This window comes from Adiantum capillus-veneris, chromosome 27 (assembly GCF_014529385.1).
Source record: "Adiantum capillus-veneris isolate H3 chromosome 27, ASM1452938v2, whole genome shotgun sequence".
Lineage (NCBI taxonomy): Eukaryota > Viridiplantae > Streptophyta > Polypodiopsida > Polypodiales > Pteridaceae > Adiantum > Adiantum capillus-veneris.
The window spans coordinates 109726476-109748910 of record NC_140957.1 but is presented as its reverse complement, the minus strand read 5'-3'; the positions used below and the strand labels follow the sequence as shown (position 1 = coordinate 109748910).

The 22435-nt window shown below is 40.3% G+C and overlaps 1 protein-coding gene across 2 annotated transcripts; it reads right to left on the bottom strand.

Moving 5' to 3' along the window:
- Positions 1 to 16690: 16690 nt before the first annotated feature.
- Positions 16691 to 20501, bottom strand: LOC147422553 (uncharacterized). 2 transcript variants are annotated; one of them, XM_086503431.1, is made up of 4 exons: positions 20333 to 20501; positions 19374 to 20070; positions 18012 to 18290; positions 16691 to 17049 (listed from the first exon to the last, which is right to left on the bottom strand). In XM_086503431.1, the coding sequence occupies exons 2-4, from the start codon at positions 20007 to 20009 to the stop codon at positions 17008 to 17010; spliced, it is 957 nt and encodes a 318-aa protein (XP_086359557.1). In that variant the 5' UTR covers positions 20010 to 20070; positions 20333 to 20501; the 3' UTR covers positions 16691 to 17007. The 2 variants fall into 2 exon arrangements, with proteins under 2 accessions (XP_086359557.1, XP_086359556.1); XM_086503430.1 differs by lacking the exon at positions 20333 to 20501 and having other exon boundaries at positions 19374 to 20239.
- Between the last annotated feature and the right edge of the window lie 1934 nt (positions 20502 to 22435).

The following is a 22435-nucleotide window of genomic DNA, read 5'->3' as shown; positions in this document are numbered from 1 at the left end:
ATACATATGGCATTTTGAATCTCTTTCTCATTTTTAACTTGTTCAAGATTTTGTTTGAAATATGCAAGTTTTTTAGTTTGGAGCGTGAATACTTTCAATGTTGGTGTCTTTCAATGCTTGTCGCGTGATTTTGTTTATAATTATAGTTTTAAGTTAATTTGACATTAATTCAAGTGCTTTTAAAAAGTGACATTGAGTATAAAAGTGAATTTCTTGGTTTTAAACTTCATTTCTCACATTCACAAAACACAAGCTCTAAGCTCTCTTTGCATCTTCTTCGCAAACAGACCCATGGTAACATCTTCTGATGCACTTCTCACACAATTACAGAAGATAGGATTTGCAAATCGTGCATATGAACTAGTCAGTGTGTTTGAGGGGATGATCGACATGCATGCCAATGCTAACCTTCATGTAGAGGGGTTCCAAAGCTTTCTTGACTACATGATGGAGCACATGGAAGAATATGCAATAGTCTTCGAGGGATCCAACATGGCGTGGTTGCCTGTGCATTTTCTCAAACACCTCTATGTGGCCGACAAAAACTTTCATTATCTCTTGTTGAGGTTTATAAAAGGGCTTACTTATAAAAGGGCTTACTGAGCCTCCAAATTATCAGTTTGCATGCAGTGGTGGTGGATGGTCGTCACTTCTGGTGCCTTGATGACACTACAAAGACACTAGGACTCAGAGAAGATGATTCACTCTCAATGATCGCTATCTATACAGGCATCAAAGATCCCAGTGGAAAGCAAGAGAAGGTCAACTTTCAAATTGACTTTGAAGACCAAGGTCTCCCACCAAGCCTCTCATTCCTCCCTAGTGAAAACGAACAGAATTTGGTACAAACCATGGCAAATACAGTTATGGGAATCAAATCATGTGCCTCATTTTATGAAAGTCTCCCGAAAAGCGCTTTTCTTCCACACAAACCCCTAATCATTATGGGTGGAGATGATCGCTCTAGCATCGACCTTAAACTCTTGAAGAGATGGATAAGGAAACTGAGGTAACCACTTTTTAACTTTATCAATAGTCTATTGTATCCTATAGCAAGTATTGAAGTTGTTTAAAATGTTTTGCAGACTGCATACCATGTTGATAAGTTTGCAATGCGTAATGGAGGCTCGCGAAACGTTCCTATGGGTAGAGATAACTCCCTCCTGTGGCACTACCTTGGCCATCTGAGGCCATCTGTTCTTTGAGTTGCACACACAGAGTTATCCAAGCATGGTTCTACAGAGCTGCTCAAGTGCAAGGCATTAAGTGTCATCCTTGTTGAAGATTCCCTTACCCTTAATGCTCACAAGTGTATCTTGGTGGACCGAGAGGCGGCATTGTATGCCTTTACAAGAAAGCACCCTGGGTCAGTCCTCTCCCATTGTGCCTTAAGCCTAGGTCAAGGGGTGATATTGACAAACCCAGAGGATATTGTCAAAACCTTAGGTGTCAAGTCCGCCATGCACCCTATACCAAAAGATGTAATTTACAAGAAAACCAACCAGCCATGATGTAATATCCAGAGCAATATACAATAATTTTGTCTTTTGTATTTTTTTCACTTCCTATACTTTTTTTTTCTATTGCACATATTGGCAAATAAATCTTTTTCTTCAACGCATTCACACCTCCTTGACCATCCCAGCACCCGTCTAACGTGGGACGTGTACCGGTGAATATTTTGCAAAAGGGAGCCGTTTCGGGTGCATATAAAGGCCGTGGGACTACCAGAATGCACGGCAATGACTAGTGATGTGGAATGGGTCAAAAAAATTCCCTGTGCACCACGACGCACATGGGATAGTTTTGACCCAGGTCAAAAGTGTCCCATGCGTGCCATGGCGCACAAGGAATTTTTTTGGCTGGGTCAAAACTGCCCCATGCGCACCGGGGTGCACAGGAAATTGTTTTGGCCCATTCTGCATTGCTGGTCACTGTCGTGCATTTTGGTGGTCCCACGGTCTCTCAAAACGGCTTTGTTATGCAAAATATTCACCGGCACGCGTCCCACGTTAGACAGGTGCTTGGATGGTCAAGGAGGTGACATCTAACTACTTGATTAATTCAAACACTTCAACAACAGAAAGTACACAATTAACTATTAGAGTTACACCCAATGGTAGAAAATCAATTCGTTCATATTATATCGAAAGATTACAAATCTCATAAACAAAGGTTACATGGGGTAATTAATTCTTATGGAGGCACCCTTCATTCCTCAGATTGAGCACTAGAGCTAGATCTGTATTTTTTTTAGTAACTCGCTTTGCATGCACCATGCAAGATACGCCATCTTGGAACAACTGCACCAAAATTTCCTCGGTGGCATTTTGTAAAGCCAAAAGAGCTGCATGCTGGATATGTGTAACAGAATCTGAATATTCGTCCATTATTTCTCTTACCACCCGAGAGAAAGCTGCCTTTGGTATTATTGGCTCGGTGCTCTTTTGATATTTTTGGATCTCATATAGAGCAGTTGTGCTAGGCTTCCATTGTCGTTTCTTACGCACTGTTGTTGGCAGTGGTGGAGGTGCCGCTTGTCTGGCCCATTGAGAAGGGTCATTTTTGTACTTTTACCTCCTCCCTTCTTCTTGGGCTTGTTGCTCTTCAGGTGTGAGCTTGTCCTTTTTCTTTTTTGCACATTGTTTTGGTCTTTGTGGAATTTTTGAAGGCCTGGAGCTCCCAGCCTTTGCTTGTTGGGCGGCCTGAGCTCTATCCTCTTCCGCTCTCCTCTCGGCCTCTGCTCGTGCTTGTGAATGGGCTCTCTTAGCCTCGACTCTCTGCCATTCTTCTTGCTCTCTCTTCCTTCTTTCTTCTTCATGCAATCTCTATGCTTTTCTAGCTGCTGCCTCTTTCTTTTCTAACTCTCTCATTCTCTTCCTCCTCTTGGCATCTCGTGCTATTGAAACAGGATCACCTGATATTACTTTGATCACACTTTGTTTGATCCACGGGGAAATTTTTGTGGCGTGGTTGCGGTTGCTTGAGCTTCACGTGCAGCCGTTGCTTGAGCTTCAGGTGTTGCCATTGCTTGATCTCCAATTGCTGTCGTTGCTTGAGCTCCAGGTCCTGTTTCTTGTGTTGGTCTTTTAAGAGCTGCAAATGGTTCGAGCTTCGGCAGAGGTGTGCCATTTGCATGCTGTAGTGACTAAAGATCACCAAAAATCTACCACATGGTGTTCTGATCCTCTGTAGTCAAAGGTTGGGGGAGTGGCTGGGTGTTTGGAGCTGGTTCTTGTGGTTGAGGCTGTGGATTTGAAGCGATGGATTCTGTATGAGGTGCTCATTGCGGATTTTTAGTCTTGTCAGTGGCAGTGGTGTCATGGTTGTGTGTGGTGGTGTGCTCTTGTGTATCGTCCATGTTGTGCAAGATATAAGTGCGTGTACGTTTGGGCTTGAGAGGATCTTCTAAAATGTACAAACAAGAAATAAACTTTAAGTTGTGAGTTTTGACTTACATAGTACTTAAAATTTTTAAAATTTTAAAAACTCAATAAAATCACTCAAAATTAAAAAAGACTCCAAGATAGATGAAACTTGACCTATGGGACTAATAATTGTCGCCTTTACAGATCACTTTGTATGACAATGCATACTTACAATAGAAATGGTTAGTATCAAAAGAAAATTAAATTTCCACCCAATGCCTATCATCACACCGTCTTGTCTTCAATCAGCGTCAAAATTGATCTTTTACACTCGAAGCATGATATGATTGTGATCGCCTGAAGCTAACCAACTTTTCTATTCTACATTTCAAACTTCTTTGTTCTCTTGTCTTCTTTCTCTCTCTCCTTGCTAAAACTCTATAGAACCAATTGAACATCTCGTGAAGGGCATTGCTCTTTTTTCTTCCACCTCCATGTCGTGTATTTTTAAAATACACTGCTTTTGCTTGATAGTGTGAGTGCTCTATTCCTTCGCTGCTCCAAATGCCTAATGAACCATAAGTGTCGAGAAAAAATGCACTATATGCAAAAAGAATGTGCTAAAAAAAAACAAACTTTAGTTTTGCATATAGATGTATTTCAATTGAAAATATCAAATGTTCAACACACCATGTAATGTGTTATGTGTGTCTCCTCCCAAGCATCCACCATTTGTGTTGTAAAACTATTGATACAAACTTTAGGGTGGATATCTCATCATTGGTTAGCTTTGCCTTTTTGAGAAGACGAAAAATATCATCAGTAAACTGCCACACACGAGCACGCTTAATTCCTAGGGCTGCTTCATTACCTTTGTAGGTGGTAATGTCAGACACCTTTTTCCACAACTGAAACTCATTGGCACATTGGGAGTCTGAATAGTTTGAAAGAAAATGTCTAGCTTTAATACCACCCATACATACTTTATTAGGGCGATCTTGTGTACTTCCAGACGCCTTCTTGTCCTTTGATAGCTCAATTGCACCCCCATGTATACCAACGCTCAATATAATAGATTTGAGTTCTCGTATACACTCTTCTCTTCTTTCTCATGCTCCATTTTCCAAGCGTAATTAATATGGAGCATAAGCAACTTGTCAAGAATTTGTAGACGGGCATGAAGGGTACACATATGCACATTTATCAGTGGTATTGGATTTGAGTTCTCGTATACACTCTTCTCTTCTTTTTGCAAGCTCCATATTCCAAGCGTAATTAATATGGAGCATAAGCAACTTGTAAAGAATTCATAGACATGCATGAAGGGTGCACACATGCACATTTATCAGTGGTATTGGAAGAATAGGATCCCAATTTGGATCATCCATGTTTCGATTAGGAGGTACTTGCTGGTAACAATTGAGGAGACCTTGAAACCATTGTTGTAGTGCTTTACCCACTACTTTTGTAGTGGGTACACCTTTTGCAGAGTTGACTGTAACTTTGCCTCCCTTACCCTTACCACCTTTTGACTTGATGGCCCCTTGCCCTCAATTCCCATTGAGACTGTGGCAGCAATAAATGCATGGAAAGAGGGTCATTGCACCTTTCTTGCACCCTAACATACACTTGAGTGTTTTCAAGTCTCCTACCAAATGCCACTCAACTTGGAACATTCCAAGACCTGAAACATGCAATCTCTGTTCTTCTTGCTGCTGTCAAATGACATCAACGATTGCTGTGTGATTGAAATACCATTTTAGAGTCTCATGTGGGAGATGAAAAGCCGCCAGCCACCAATTATTTATCTATGACTGAACACCTAAACAAGTGTTTCTCTTCTCATTTGCATTTAGCTCCACATCAACATCCACCGAGGCCCTTCTCATCAACATAACACTTACCCTTTCGATCCGTTGACCTTTAACAACTTGGCACTCATCAAGCTGCTTAACAAATATCACTTTCCCATCACACTCTTCTTTTGTCAACCCATATAATCTTATCATTAAATCTTGGAGCTTCAACAAGTCAACATACACATTGTTGAGCTCGTTGTAGTGGAGGAATTTGTTCTCTTCTAATGGCATGTCATCCTCCACATACTGAAATCCGCCTAACAAGCTTGCAACATCATTATTGGTGCACTTTTTTGCAACACTAACACTGTAAGGTGTTGGTAGAAACCAAAACAAACCTTTTGTCTGATGACTAAGTGTGACACTTCTATACAAAGTTTCATAGGCCTTGAAACTTATTCCTGCGTTTTCACACACCTCCATCATCTCTTGAGGCGACACAATGATTTTTAGCTCACTGGAATACTTCTGCCGCAAAATATTAGCAATGCCAGTGTTGGATGGATCATCTAGTAGCTCAACCAACTCCTTTGGCTTGATGATATGCTGCAGCAGAGCACGTCCGGTTGTTTGAGCACCGGGATCAATTCCCATCATCATTCGAGCCAAGTTTTTGCATATTGAATTACCATTACACCAACCTGTAGAACATGTAGAAAATCAAAATCTTGCATCAGTATTCTTACTGAGTTTGACGAACACATTTCTTTCGAGCTCCACCACTTGAGGATAGCAAGGACATCGCTTGTCTCTTGCACTTATGAATGTGGTAGCCGAGGGGAATGTTTGTGAGATGATCGATTTGCCGATGCATATTCTGTAAAGTGTATTGTAGTTGAGCATAATTGTCTAGTCGACGCTCCTGCTCTTTTTTTTTGTTGCTGTAGTTTTTCATTGAGATTTGCCATCTCATCCTTCATCTTCTTGTTGTCTTCCTCATTAACTTTTTGTAGATCTTTCATAGACTTCTCTTACAATGATGAATAGGCAGGCAAGAGATGTTTACTTGAATCTCTTTCATTGACAAAAGCTGAATACAATCTCCAACAGTAGCCAAATAGTCCATCTCTTTCATCTCCAATAAAACACAGAAGCTCAGTGACATTACAAAAGGGTAGTGGTGCATTAGTCGTTGAATCAACTAGGTAAATGTGTCCATCAACCCATAAGTTGATTGCCTTGCACCCAATGCTTTGTAGAGCTGATCTGCAACATTGGGATTCATTGTGCCAAGTTGCACAATAGCGTACTCCTGCTCCAAATCAGCATTTAGTTGATATCATTTTGGCCTATTAGTAATGTCTTGAAAGGGAGGGCAATTGAATGACATGTTTGATAGATAATCAAGCAAAATAGAGAGAGAATGTGTAATGGTGACTACTGCAAGCAGGGAAATCTGGCTATGGAGGGAAAAAGTGGAAGGTACTCAGAGATAGTAGAAAAGGATTATGTTGTGGAGGGAAGAAAGAGAGGGAGTGTAGCTCAATCTCCTTTGAATTTAAAGTGTTGATCATGAGAGATTTAGAGAGAGAAATGCAACAATGGAGTTCTCCATTGCTCTCACTTGAAGCTGGAGTGGGAGAAGCATGAGAGTGAGAGAGAGAGAGAGGGAGAGAGAGGGAGGGAGTGAGTGAGTGAGTGTGTGTGTGTGTGTGTGTGTGTGTGTGTGTGTGTGTGTGTGTGTGTGTGTGTGTGTGTGTGTGTTTGTGTGTGTGTGTGTGTGTGTGTGTGTGTGTGTGTGTGTGAGAGAGAGAGAGAGAGATAAAGGGAGAGAGTGGGAGAGAGAGTAGATCTGCAGCCTTGTAGGGTCTGCACTTTCTGTCAGATGTAGGCACCATAGAATGTCCTCTTGATGATTGGGAGGTGGAAGTGACAAGAGAGAAAAGGGGGGAAAGAGAAAGAGTTGGCTCACGTTTTAGAGGGAGAATGCAGTGAGAGAATATGAAAAATGTGATTTTTTGGCAGGGGGGCTGAAAAGTGCTTCTTTTAATGAGAACCAAGTGAGTGTTTTATATGTTAGAGAGAGAGGAGAGAGATGGGGAAAGACATTTTAAAATTATCCACCTCTCTTTTGTGTTAAAAATATCCTATTTTCAAAATACAAAATATACAAGTGGTATTTTAAAAAATCTCACCATAGGCCTTTTTGCCCTCTCTTTTAGGCTTGATCAAACTTGGCTTAAGCTTTAAGCATTTCCTTAAACTGCCACATAAAGAGGCCCTCCTATACCCTATTCCCTTCCTAATGGAAGAGCTTGTATGCAGACTCAAGGAAGCACTTTATGGCTTAAAGTAGGGTTCTAGGCTGTGGTATCAAAAGTTTGACATTTTTATGTCGTCCCAGGGTTTTAGAAGGAGTTAAGAGGATCATTGCTTGTATATAAAGAAACTCAATGATGGTTCTAAGCTATGGTATCAAAAGTTTGATGCTTTTATGCGGTCCCAGGGTTTTAGAAGGAGTCAAGAGGATCATTGTTTGTATTTAAAGAAACTCAATGATGGTTCTTTGGTCATTCTCATTTTATATGTAGACGACATGCTCATTGCAAGACAGTCCACTGATGAGATTGCCAAATTGAAGACAGTGTTGGAGCAAAAACTTTGCTATGAAAGATTTGGGCAAAGCAGATCATTTTCTTGGTATGCGTATCAAGAGAGACAGGAAAAGAGATATCCTTGAGTTATCTCAAGAATCTTATATCCACAAAGTCTTGCAGCATTTCAGTATGCAGGGGAAAGGCAATGAGTACCCCACTACCATCATATTTGAAACTTAGCAAGGAAGATTCTCCCAAGTCAAATGCTGAGAGAACAAAAATGGAAAATGTGCCATATTCATTGGTTGTAGGTAGTTTTATATATGCTATGGTAGCCAGGAGGCTAGACATTGCATTTTTAGTGGGAGTGGTTAGTCGGTATATGACTAATCTTGGCAAGCATCATTGGATAGCGGTGAAACATATCCTTAGATACTTAAAGGGTATAGTAAAGAGGTGTTTATGCTTTAGCAATAGTGATGCATTTATTGTTGGTTACACGAATGTAGATTATGCAGGTTGCAGAGATAGTAGGAGATCTACATTTGACTACATTTTCATATTTTCAGGAGGAGACATTTCTTAGAGATCATCTCTCCAAGATTGTACGTCTTCTTCCACTATAGAGTCTCAGTATGTTGCAGTGTCAGATGACAGCAAGGAAGCTATATGGTTGGCACATATAGTGGGAGATCTAGACATCCAACATGATCCAATTTTGCATTGTGATAGTCAGAGTGCCATTGCTTTGGCAAGGAATCCCATGTTTCATTCCAATTCAAAACACATTGAGGTGAGGTATCATCTCATTCTAGATGCATTGACGGATAAGTGCTTGGAACTTGTCAAGGTCCACACTAATAACAACCCAATAGATGCTCTTACAAGCGGTTTGCACATTGCATTGAGTTAATGGGTGTAGGTTGAGAAGTTTTGTCCAATCAAGTTGAAGCGCGTGCATTGAGGACAAAGAGTACAAAGGATGTATGTAAATTCCTACTTAATGAAGTGCTCTGTCGCTATGGATGTGTGGGAAAAATAACTACAGATAGAGAAGAACCAGAAAAATTTCCATTGCAGGAAAAATAATTAAATTTTTCAAAGGAAGAGGGGATGCTAATGCATTTGATGCACAACCAAATGAAGAGGATGATGGATCCAAGTATATGCAAACTGAGGATGAAAGTGAAGATATGGTGTTTGACCATGAGTTTGGATGCTTAATAAATGTTGTTGTGGCACATACCGGAGGATGTGTAGGTTCAAAGGTGGTGAATGTTGTGCCGTGGCACCTACATAGTGTGAAATAAATATATTCACCTATTTTTGACACTTCTCTATGCATGGAAAGAAAACCAATAATGTACATATTGTGATATATGTTAAAACGACTACTACGGTTGTTGGCATGTACATACCTATCTCGGGAGTCGTGGCCCTGGATATTACATTGTTGCATGTTTTTCCACTTGATAAGATGCTTGATTTGTTTTGACAATGCACACACTCCATGCGTTTTATAGTGGTATACACCTACAAAGGTTGATGCGGATAAAAATTGCCAAAAATAATAGATCACAGGTGTCGTCGCATTAAAAGTGACCCAAAATGGAAAAGTGATGAAAATTGATACATTTCTATGATTTTTATGCATATGTGAGTGATCCCACAAATTTAGGGATTTTTCCGACTGTTTGGGATTTTTCACATTAAAAATTGTCTTTCTTGGCTAAAAAATGGCAAAAAATGACCTAGTTTTGGTCAAAATTGGTAAAAATGCCCAAGAAATGACACATCAGTTGATAATTTTGTGGGGATGAGAGAGAAGTCTTATTTTAAGTGAAAAAACCTGCAATTTATCACTACTGTGAAATAGCTTCTATGGTTGCCCAATCTATGTGTGTTGCAATCTTGCATCGTCGCAATCTTTGTATATGAGCTTGTGAGGGAGTGAATTAGGGTCTTCCCTTATCAAAATGGTGTGTGAGATTTAGTTTAGAATCTCTTAAACCTCTACAAAATCAGAAAATGGTTGTTGTGAAGGTGGAAGCTCGCGTATTCCTTTCAATTTTTTGAAGTTACGACTGTGTAATTGGGGGCGAGGCTACATGTTTCCATGAAAGAGGTTTGGGTTTTGAATGAAATTTGTGCTTCTATGAGCGCCTAGAGCATGTTGTATCCCATGTGACAACATGTGCCAAAGACAAGCGTACATATAGGTCCATAACTGCACAATGCAGAAATGTATCTGGAACATTGTGGCCCAAAAGTCTTTTCTCTTACATGACCTTGTCATGTCTCTGAAGAGAGAAATGGATTAAATCATTCAAGCTTATTTATCTGACTTGGAAAAATAAACAAAAACATAGTAAAAAATGAAAGAAAACCAAATCGATTGCATACCTAGAGGTTGAACATAGTGCACTTACTCATAGTGGAATGCACATGAGCAAATTTTTCGCCTACAAAATGCCTAGGAACACTAAGAAAAATTGCACAAGTAACCCTGGGTGTTGCCTTTGCAATCCAAACCTCTTGGTTAGACTCTATATGGAAATTTCTCAGCCTAGCAGCCAATGGTGACCAACATAGGCTATCGTCTCTAACAATGAGTGAAGTCAACTTTGGAAGTTGAACTTGTCCACTACCCCTTGGCAGCTTGTGTACTTCTTTCCTTGAAAGTGCAAGTGAGAAGAAGGTTCCAAGAATTAACCATCAAAACTTAATAAGTGATTTAATCATTGCGAGCTGGGTCTTACCCCAAAACTATGCTCGTATAGACAGTTTCAGTACTATAAACAAAATTGAAAATCCATTGAAGTTGAAATCATATTCACAACTAGATCTTTGGTGGACTTGAAAACCCATAATCTTGGATTTTTTATGGACAATCGTGCTATCTGAAATGTTTGCTTCATCTGTACACCTTGGTAGAGATAAGCCTTTACGAGTTTAAGACGTTCAAAAACTCAGCGTGACCTTCGCACTAAAAGTATGTAGTGCTCAAGTAACACCCAAAAAGTCGCTAATGGCAAGACTCTTGCTTGTCCATTAGGATGGATAGGTACTCAACTAGATAGAATTGTTCGATATTTATAGCAATCACTGATGGAGATAACTCTTAGCCATTCCAAAATAGATGGCTTGTAGCCCTTTGAGGATAGATGGCTCGTAGCCCTTTCTTTTACCATATCGACACAGAAATATTTTAGTAAAATCATGCTTAATTTCACTATTTTGACAAATAATTAGGAAAGAGAGAAAAAATGTTGGACTGAGGAAAATCCCCAATTCTACTGTGTTGTTTGTCCCTTGCGTATGCTTCTGTGCAAACAATATCTGTGTCATAGGTTATCCTATAAGCGTACAACTATGTGCTTGTACGATGCTCTCTCATAGAGATGCAACAAAAAACATAAGTGACAGCTTCACCCACCTACCTTGGAGGTGATCGTGAGTGTATCAAATTTAATTTGTTCTCTCACTCGTGAATAAAATTCATTTAAGTAAATGATTTTAAACATTCAACATCTGGTTGTGTCCTTGATAGAGTAGTTGGTGTTATAGCGGAAGTGTAAATAATTAGTGAGGGGAATGAGTTCCACCTTACTGGCATGACATGCATGCTACACTGAAAAGGTGAAAGTAGAAGTCTTTGGCTATAATGACAGCCTCAAGAGTTTGAGCCGATACCAGAAGTGCCTTGCACATCGCAATTCACCATTGTCATACGAAAAATGTGAGCTTATATCCCTACTTTGCCAAATTCCCACAATTGTGTGCCAATGCCCTTGATTTCAAGTCAATGGGCAGTATCTTGACATGGGTTAGAAGCCTTGCTTCTCTTGAATGTTGTCAAAGCACTTGGCTTGTACAACAGGAAATCTTTGCCAACTTAAAGGTTAAAATGTAGAAAAACAAGAGAACTTGAAATTGTCTAACCTGGTTTCTTTGTTGTGGGCAGTTGTCTTGAGTTTTGGAAATAAAAACTCACATGAATCTCATTCATAGCCATATCTTCTGGGCGAGAGAGAGTTGTCGTATGCACCATATACGCCGTCTTGGCACATAATGAAATAACATGCAGACACTTGCCAAGCCTTCCTCCAAGTTCGTATGCTCATAGCATATTCCAAACATGGGAAGTCTTGTCTTGGCATGATACATCTCAGTAGGATGATACCATTGCTCATAGCTAACATATACTCTTTCCTATTTACAAATTTCATAACAAAAGAAAGCCGACCTTGTCGAAGATTCACAAATAATCGACCTTGTTGAATTGTACCACATATTGAAAAGCAAAAAAATACATGCAAGGTATGTACCTCGTACCTGCTAGGCTTGATTATTGTTGTCCTTGACCATATAGATTTGTCTCCATCAACGAAATGGAGAAAAATCTTTGCCTAGGAACCGTGTCCTAGCAAAAATCAGAACACAAAAATAGAGAAACCCATGTCGGCTTCTCAAGCTGTAACAAGTGGTCAGCCATGCCAAGCACCTTTGCCCTAAACTCGTCTTAGATATAATAGCGATACCCATTGAATGGTCATGTCATACCATGGTAAAGCTTCCCCAAATCGATATGCTCATAGCATACTCCATATTATGGGTAGGTAGTATACCATAAGCATGAAAAAGGAAGCCTTGCTTCTGACATTGCCTTGTCGAGATACATTGGAGAAGCCCTGTTTCTGACCCAATTTTGTATTCAAGCCATTCTTGACTCTGGGCTTCAACCAATCATTGTTCTTTACTAACAAAGTAACTAACAAGCATTTGGTGTTGATGGTAAATGTTGCAAGCCGTGCTTATGGCTTGAGTGTGTAAAGTGCACACATATATGTTGTATATCATATAAATAAAAAATATCAATTGCATACCTCGTAAATAACTTGTGATGACGTGCCTTTGTCAAAATTTCCTTAGTATAGTGGTCCTCTATATGGATCAATTTTGCCTTGGTGTTGCTTGAGGCCTTGGGCCGCCGAGAACCAAGCCCCATGATGGCCATGCCATACATGCTTGGAGGCAAGGCCACCAAGGATCATGCCTTGCATGCGTGAAATAGAGGGCCCATGCCACTCCTTTTCACCTTGATAACTCGTCAAAATCACTTTGATACAAATTATGGTGTTCGTAGTGTGAAGAAATTTGAAATAAAGCCTTGAACAAACTCTTCTAAAATACTCGTCGAGAAGAAAATTTGCAGCACAATCTTGCCAAGTTGCAAATTATGCATTGCAATGAAGTCCTGTACGAGGTTTCACACTGTGGTTTTGCACCATCCTTGCTTCAATTCACAGCCCAACGGAATACACTAGGTGGGAAGACCCCTTGAACGGGTAAAAACTTTGGCTTTTTGGTAGATTGGTCGCATGGTGTGTGAAAGGGATGCTCTTGAAGAGCTATGGCACTGCTTTGTAGCACTGTTGAAGGAGAAATAGAGTGAGGGAGAGATTTCTGCTCCTTGGTATGCTTGGCCACAACGTGACACTTTGCTCCCCGCCACCGCTACCCTGTCAAGTCCCCCCTTTGCACTATTTTGTGTTGGTAGACTCCCTCCTCGTTCTCGACATAGGGGTCACTACACTCGGTCGTTTTCCCTTTGACTTCTTGCTTAACAACCCTGCATGAGGTCTTCCTCAACCCCCTTCTCCACCGTTTGCATGCTCATGCAATTCATGCATAAAGCAGAAGGACCACGCCCCAAGAAGACTCTGAGCTCTGATACCAGTGTAAAGCCTAGGGAACTTCCATAATGAATCCTCCTCCCAACCTCCCTTTATATAGCCACCTGGCCTAGGATTCCCTTTCCATTAGCAGCTGGCCCTTGACCGACGGTCCTTGACCCTAGGGTTGCCCTTGGCATGACAGTATCCTCTTAGCTTTACTTTTTCTAAATGTAGTTATTTCTAGCTTCGATGCGCATGCACATGTGCATGCACGAGAGTGTGTGTGTGTGTGCGTGCACACGCACACACACACACACATGGTGCTCTCTACCCCCACTATTTGGAATATTAGAAGTCGTGTTGGGAATAGGACCAACCAGAGGAAGCTTTAAGGTGGAGGTTGTACTTAGAGTCCACCAAAGTATCATACATCCGAAGCCAAAGTTTTAGTTGTTGCCCTAAACCCATCAAAATATAGTGATTCGCTTGGAAACTCTCCCATATTGTGGATGTTTATGATCATATCGAGGATGTTTAGAGGTCAAACCTTCATTATTACCCTCAATATACCTGCCTTTTCTTAAAATTGGGCAAGTAGTGCAGTTGGAGAACTCCAAAAGTGATTGCCTTTGAGCTGTGGAAAGCTGTCATATAGAAGACGCACCATCATCCTTTTCTCTACCCCACAATCCCCTATTTTTTATTGACAACCTGTTGAGCATAAGGTGTTGATCAAGAATGGCAAGAGGTCCCCTTGGGGTTGGAGTTGAAGTATACACTTAAGATGAAAGCAACACCCAATGGTAAGAATTTTTTCAAATGTATCTTGATAACATGAGGGCAACATATGACCTTACATTGGGCATTAAACGCTACACTCGAGGATGATCTTTTTGTGTGTGCAATGATTTTTGCCGACATACATGATGGAAAATGAGATAATGCATCATTGATCATCCTTCCAAACTCTTTAATACTCTAGGATTTAAGAGCACCTCTTTATTTGGTGGTTTACAAACTTTTAGTATTTAGAAACTAATCAAAGAACAACTTTAGAATTCAAACATGCCAAAACGGCTAGTTACTTTGAATCCCTATTTGTCCTTCAAAATAAATTTGAAATCTTACTAGAAAGACTATATCAAGCTCTATGTGAAGATTCCAAATTTATAATCTCTCTCCTATCAAAGATTGTAAAAGTGATGAAAGGCCAAAAATCATAAATTATCGACCTCTTTTTCTAATCCTTTCACCAACCACTTTTACACATCTAACAATCTTGCACACATGATGTACACCTATTTGTCAAAATTTTAATCACCTTCATATTCTCATGGCAAAATTCCCAACCTCCCATCCTCTTCCTAATCATACCTACATGCTACCATGTGGTTGTGTGAGTGTGCAAGAGATAGATAGATTTCATTATCGTCCTCGGAGGTCAAATATGACCTATGGGATCAAAGTTACATGTGATGTAGTATGTGTATGGTTGATGAACGACTCTCGATGCTCCAAAATTGTGGTGATGAGAGTCGCAATGAAGAGCCTACATTGTGGCTATGAGAGGAAAGTGTGTAGGTCTATGTCATGGCTGAAAATGTGAAAGAAGCAAGTTCGAAAGTGACCAAAAGATGAGCACTCTAGTAGTGTTTGGTACTCAGACTCTCGAACTTGCATTGAGCATAATATACACAATCAATTTGACTCTTCTCCATTGCCCCAACGCCCTGGCTCGTATCGAAGGAAATGGGAGCTAAGCCGAGTGGCTACGATAGTGCGTATCGTCGACAAGGGGATAGGCTCGAGCATGTAAGTGTGAGTACGGTTTTCTCTTTCAACGAAGAAGATGGTTTTGTAGTTGGAGGCAATATGGGTGATGTAATGTATGAAGCGCGACCCACCGGATTTCTCCCAAGCTGTAATACATTTGTGTTGTAGAAAAGCTTCATTCACTTGGGAAATGGGAGCTAAGCCGAGTGGCTACGATAGTGCGTATCGTCGACAAGGGGATAGGCTCGAGCATGTAAGTGTGAGTACGGTTTTCTCTTTCAACGAAGAAGATGGTTTTGTAGTTGGAGGCAATATGGGTGATGTAATGTATGAAGCACGACCCACCGGATTTCTCCCAAGCTGTAATACATTTGTGTTGTAGAAAAGCTTCATTCACTTGGAAATCAATTGAAGCATCATGTAGCAAATGTAATGCATCCCATCTCCCAAACCACTTCTTTATGTCTTGCACCCATCGCGTGCTCAAGATCTTGCTTTTATGCGTCTTTTGAACTTTTTTGCTTACTTTCCACGCGATTGTAGGAAGTCAATGTGAGGGGTTTTTACGTATCTTTATCATGTACTCCACAACCCTTTCTATGTCTATAACCTCAATTGGAAGAGATCCCGACTCAAGGAGTAATAGCATATATGGTGTTTGTGTTTTAACTTGGAGAAAGTTTGTAAGAAAACGCTTTTGGACATTCTCAAATTCTTTCCAAGTAAATTTTGAGATGCTCTGAGGCTTACCCAACGGGCATTTGAGGAGATAGGCTTATCTAGTGGACGCTCCATCATTGGATCTTGACTCTGGATAAGGTAAGCAAAACCATATTGAGAAGAGGGGGGGGGCGGGGGGGGGGGGGGGGGGGGGGGGGGGGGGGGGGTTGTTTGGGCAAAGAGGAAAAGAGAGACTTCTTAGGGAAAAGAAGAAAAAGAGAAAAGTGAACTTACATAGGTCTAGCCTAGGGAGACCAAAAAGGTGCCCCTACATTCTAGGAGGTTTTACTATAAGTGAGGAACTTTAGTAATGTATTTAGGATTCCCTCTATATAAAATATGATTTCACCTTGCTTTGTACCTCAACCAAGTCCACCAAAACAACTCAAAAGTAGTTGGCCCCCACCACTCAAAAGTTTTAAGCTGTAAACCAAGATATCAACTATCATAAGCTAGCATTAAAGGAAAGAAGTTTATTAGTTTAGCCTTCTCAAACCAAAAACAATGTGCACCTTTCTTGCTTTGGTTCTAAAATGTAAACACTGAGGACAGTATCATTGAGGAAAAAGGCCAAAGAGTTTGAAAGTTATCAATAATACTACTCATTTATGAGCCCAAAGCCTGCTTTTTTACGGAATCGCCAATAAACAAAAGAGCAAAATGCAAGGCCTTAACAGTAATATAAGCTGAATATTCTTGCTTGAACCCAATATACCCACACACCATTGATGGTGAAGTAGAAAGCGAGCTCCTCATGCTCATTTTAAAAATATTTTCTTCTATATCCCAAGATGTCAAAGTACAGAAAACATATGAATGATTTTTTCTTGAAAGAATCAATAAAAAGAATATTAAATGCTTCTTTTTATAATTGGAAGACAAGACTAAATCGAGTAGCCTTCACCACAAGAACATTTGATCCAAAGCTTCCTTCTTCATTCAATTTCAACATGGTAATCAATTGACTAGCACCCAAAGGCTTGCTTTAAGGTAGTTTTTTTTTTTTTAGATCAACCTCTCCATTCCAGCTTTTGATAGTTCGTTTCGAAGGCTTTCCAAGTGTCTGTAAAGCTTAGTCATCCAAAACTGAGGTCTTGCAGCATAAGATCCACCTCTGACAACAAATTTATAAAAAAAAAGAAATTGTAGAATTAGTCTTTAGAAGTTAGAACACCCACCCTTCAAACAATTGTGGCAATTTATATTTATTAGTGCACATGCTGAGAAAACGTGCACATGTAAAATACGCCAGCTTATTCGATGATGGGCATCATTTAAAACACCATGGCTTTGCAAATTAAGGAAGGCAGAGATTGCTTTGAGGCCTGATCTATATATAAAGCCATTGGAGCTTCTGCTACTCTCACTAATCCACCCTAACCCTAACAAATGGTATTAGAGCATGTCCAATCGCAGTCCCATAGGTACCATTCATTTACAACACATCTCATGGCATTGCTTCTGTTACTCTTACTAATTGACCCTAATCCTAACAAGTGGTATCAGCGCTAGATCCATAAAAAGTCATCAGAGCTTCCACTACTTTCATTATTCCACCCTAACCCTAACAAAGTGGTATCAGAGCTAGAAGACATTCGAGTATCCAATTGAAGTCCCATAGGTACCATTCATATACGACACATCTCATGGCATTGCTTCTGCCACTCTCAATAATTGACCCTAACCCTAACAAGTAGTATCAGAGCTAGAAAACATTCACGTGTCCAGTTGGGGCCGCATAGGTAGCATTCATATCTGACACATCCCATGGCATTTTAAGCAAGCCACATTGGTCTGGCCTTAAATGTGTCCTCTACAGGCTTACAGCAACGCTGTTCAAATGGTAAGGTCAAAAACCAACTTCCCGATCTTATGAAATATTTTATCATAAAACAGAAAAACCATTTAAACCTTTACAGTACACAAGTGCTGGTTACATGCATTAGAGCAACTTTATGCTTGTGAAGGGTTAAGAGAGTGTTAAAGCAAACAGAAAGAGGCTCTATATGCTCCATCATGTCTTGTAAAGCTCACATGCAGTTTGAAACCACAAGCTGTGCAGACAATCTATGTTACCATTCGATATGGAGTCGCTTCCTGATGTGAAGTCGTTTTCCCTTTTCTTCTAGAGAAATCCTTCCTTGCACAAGAATTCGGACAAAGAGGCTCTTTTGCCTTGCTTTCTAGTTCGAGTGGTTCATCTACTTCTTCTGATTTCGGATGTGTCGGTGAGCCACAGACTGGCACTGCTCCTGATTTCTTTTCATCTCTCAATCTCTTGAAAATAAGTGTGTACGCCTCTCCCGATGATGGGTTCTTTGTATCCCACGACCCGAACTTGGGAAGAACTGCAGGCTGATGTTGCACATACAGAAAAAAATTGTTACTCATGGCTCCATGAATTGCAAAAGGTTAAGCCTTAGCTTTCACATTTAGACCGTGTATGTACGATACACAACACTGATGTGAATGCACATGTGTGTCTAGCTCTACAAAGAACAAAGAGTACTGCCAAACCTTACGTCAACATTAGACATGCATATATGACCATATTTTTCATCTAACAGTTCCACACATATCCAATGGTACATAATTGCTACATCCCTAGACATCAATATGGACGTGTGAGCAGTGTCAAGCCAGTGTGAAACATGCCCTTAGGTTAGGGCGATTATGTGCTAGAGACACACATGTCCAATGGTACATAATTGCTACATCCCTAGACATCAATATGGACGTCTGAGCAGTGTCAAGCCAGTGTGAAACATGCCCTTAGGTTAGGCGGTTATGAAGTCCTATGAAATGCGACCATGGGCTCATTCGTGAGCTGATCTTGTATGGGACACCAGTCCTTGAGGCCAGGCACTAGGCGGGAGTAGCTGCAGGCTCCCAGGCTAGGGGGGTGAGCTATTTAGGCTCTATGGCTGGGAGGTGAGTTGGATGTCTGGACTCTGTCCCTTTTGCTGTTTATGTGCATGTTTGGCTTGTGTTAACAATAATGCCAACAGATATCAGTGACTATTTCAGAGCAAATAAGTTACCGCCAACATCGTAACTTGACCTTACACTTGCATACTTGCAACACCCACAAACAAGCATTCTGCCATAACACATATGCAACACTCTGCACAAATGACAGATTGCCAAACCATAAGATAGTTTACATATAGTTGAATAAAAATATTCCTCTACACATGCATATCCACATTCTCTTTCATCCATACCTACACAGAAATACACTACATCGTCTTTCAACATTGTAACTCCACAATAACATCAATTTAATGCTTGTATGAACATTTACATGGAAAGTTCTGAACAATAGACCAAATGCACAATGATGACGCAAACAAGCAAGCTACAAAGAGGAAAAACTATCATGGAAGTACACAATGACACAGAAAATGGCTTTAGAGGGGGCAGGAATGAAGAACTTACCGTGTCAATATGTTTTGATCTGACCTTCGGTCGCAATTTAATAGGTGCTTCTTTCCTTTCAACAGAATCATTTTCAGACTTGTCCTTCAATTCCAAGTTTGATTCACTGCCCGATTTCTCTTCATTCACTGTCTGGAGATCTGGTCGGTTTTCCGTAAAATTTCGGGGGGAGAGACTGCTCATATCGCTAAGTTGCAGATGGTCATCATCATGATGGTGCTTGTGATGACCGTCACGGTGAGGACGGTGATGGCGACGAGGCCGGTCGTGATGGTATGAATGACTCTGATGTTGTTGATGATGATCGCTCTCCATGTCAGTCAATGACGCATTATACTTTGCAGAGCTTTGAGCACTAGAGCTTGTTGAACTCACCGAGCTAAGAGAATTCGTGTAATCGACAGAGCTTGTGGTCATGAAAAGATCACTCTCGCCATCACTCGGCTCATGTGATCTGAGCTCGACATCATCAACATGCTGAATGGTGGATGTCTTCAGAGCTGTAGAGTGAGCAACTCTCGGGAAAGTCGAAAGATAATCAAAATCTTTCTTATTGTATGCCCTTGAGGAGACACGGCGAGATTGTGAGCTTTGCTTCGCCTCTTGCGCATTTTCTGAGTGATTGTTGCCTTTCATTCCTCTTTCCTGCTGTCTCTCCTTACTCTAATGAGCGCAAACAAGCTCAATTTCCAAAGAGCTGCAAGAAAAGGAGCAACAATTTGGACCAGAATGGCAAATGAAATTGTTTTGAAAGTACAAACTTCACATGGGCATCGCCCACATGACGCACCCCCAAAAAATTCTCTCTCTCTCTCTCTCTCTCTCTCTCAGAGGCAGGTACATATACATGAACCTAGAGCACAAAAACGTACACACAGAGGCACCAATACATGAACCCTAGAGCTCTGTTTTCTGATTAATCAACAAAAATGGCGCTTTTAGCACAGAACCCAACATACCTCTTGTCCCTGTTGCACCGTCAGAGATACTTGCAAGTTCCTCAATCATTCAAATTCATCAATCTGTTGTGTAGAGAGAGAGAGAGAGAGAGAGAGAGAGAGAGAGAGAGAGAAGCGCGTTGAGAAAATGATCCCTCTTTCCCTCTCTAGGCAAAGTCAAAGGTCGGCTGAGAGATGGCCTTCCTATAAGGTAAGCCTTGCCACACTGCCAGTGTGGTCCTCCAACGTGGAAGTGCTTACAATGTTGCACAAACAAAAATTAAGAGCCGAGTCACGCCTAGGGTAGTGGGTTTTTTATCATTGTATACCATGCAAGTACTTTTTGGCTAAGAAGGCCATATAGAGGAGTTGGTAGAGAAAAGGTGCAAATCTCTCACCATCAAAAGTTTCACTATCACATTGAATGTGATGTACCCTTTGTTTACACTTTAGTCTTTTCATCACCATTTGATTACATACAATATGATTTTTTTTTTATTTTAGTGTTTTTAAAAGGTGTCTCTATATTGGTGTTGATGTGAGGCATTAAAAATGTATAAAGAAGATCCTCTCTCTCTCTCTAACTTGTAACGGATGAAAATAAGAGTAAACTTAAAATTCTTTTGATTTTTAGGTCAAAATTTGAAGCTTTTGCCGGTAATAACACTAAAACTTGTGTAAATTTTTTGATTTTTTTAAAAGCAAGCTCAAAATATAACTGAGATTTTACATTTTTAGCCGATTAAAATACATTGGACCCCAATTTTTTTCCAATACTACCTCCCCCCCTCTCTCTCTCTCTCTCACTCACACACACACACACACACACACACACACATGCATGCATGCACACACACCAATGTTCGAAGTTTTTTAATAAAAATAGAGTAAAATTACAAAAAACATCGATTATTTTGTAAAATTTCTTCTTTGAATCTACCCAAAGAAAATTTTGTATGTTTTTCAAAATGATTTTTCTCGAACTTTGATGTCACACACACACACACACACACACAATTTATTACAACTAACAATATTGCCTTCTTGAGGCCACCGTAAAAACTTTACCTTGTTAAACTAGTGTGACATGATTGCCAAATGGTTCACTTACGATAATGGGTCCGGATGAAGTAATAGGTATAATTCAATTTTATCGATCGACAACGACGAGCACATCAAGCAAACAAAATTGTAGAGTTGTACCTTGCCAAGGTGACTATGCTCCTGCTGATGTTTGGTTGCTTTGCTCAAGGCTTCTACTTGTACTCTTGTTGATGTCCACTACAGAATGCTACAGACCTTATGAACTTGGGTTTGCTCTTTTGAACGCTATGCCATGATCACTTTGCAATGAATGGTTCAATTTATTATTAACATTCAATTTATCGGCGTTAAGAAAAGCATGTCAATGCTGATGCTTAAATGTACTTTTACAAGCAGCAGCCCCAAGCCTCAAACCTCTTGATGTACTTTCACAAGCAACAGCTCAAAGCCTCAAACCTCTTGATGTACTTTTACGAGCAACAGATGAAAGCCTCAAACCTCTCAATGGTGTGCATGGCATGCCAAAGCTTTGTAGTATACAGTTTAATTCAAATCACACTCAAGAAGTAAATCATTGAATATGCTCGAATGGAAGGGTTGTATTGTGCTTGTACTTTGTGTCAAAAATCGATTCCAAAGCGCTTAAACTCAAGTGATCAATTGTCAAAATAGAGGATGTCGATAGCAATTTAAATTTTATGGACATGGATTCAAAATATCATGATTTGTGCTCACATGTTGTGCCAGCCAAAAGAAAAAAAAACATACGTATGTATGTCAAGGAGGTGGCTCCATCTTGACTCCTCACTCATGTATTATAAACCATAGAAAATGTGCCCTTTCCTTGTACACTTGTTTTCTCCTCCAGTGTGGAAGGGTTACAATATAGTTCTCCTCTAGTGTTGGAGGGTCATGTTTACTTCTCCTCTAGTATAGGAGGGTCATTTTTTTAATGTGATTGCATTCTTTCTGCGTTCTTGTCACTCACACAAATCCAACGGTAAGGAATCCTTCCTCAATTTCAATTTGGTTGCATAAAAGTTCCTTCAATGCATCCCCAAAATTTTCAAGGAAACATAA

Coding starts and splice junctions, on each gene's coding strand:
- LOC147422553 (XM_086503431.1), bottom strand. CDS start 20,009: ATGAAAGGCAACAATCACTCAGAAAATGCGCAAGAGGCGAAGCAAAGC. Junction 18,291..19,373: donor GATCAAAACATATTGACACG/GTAAGTTCTTCA, acceptor GTGCAACATCAG/CCTGCAGTTCTTCCCAAGTT. Junction 17,050..18,011: donor AAGCGACTCCATATCGAATG/GTAACATAGATT, acceptor ATTTGTTGTCAG/AGGTGGATCTTATGCTGCAA.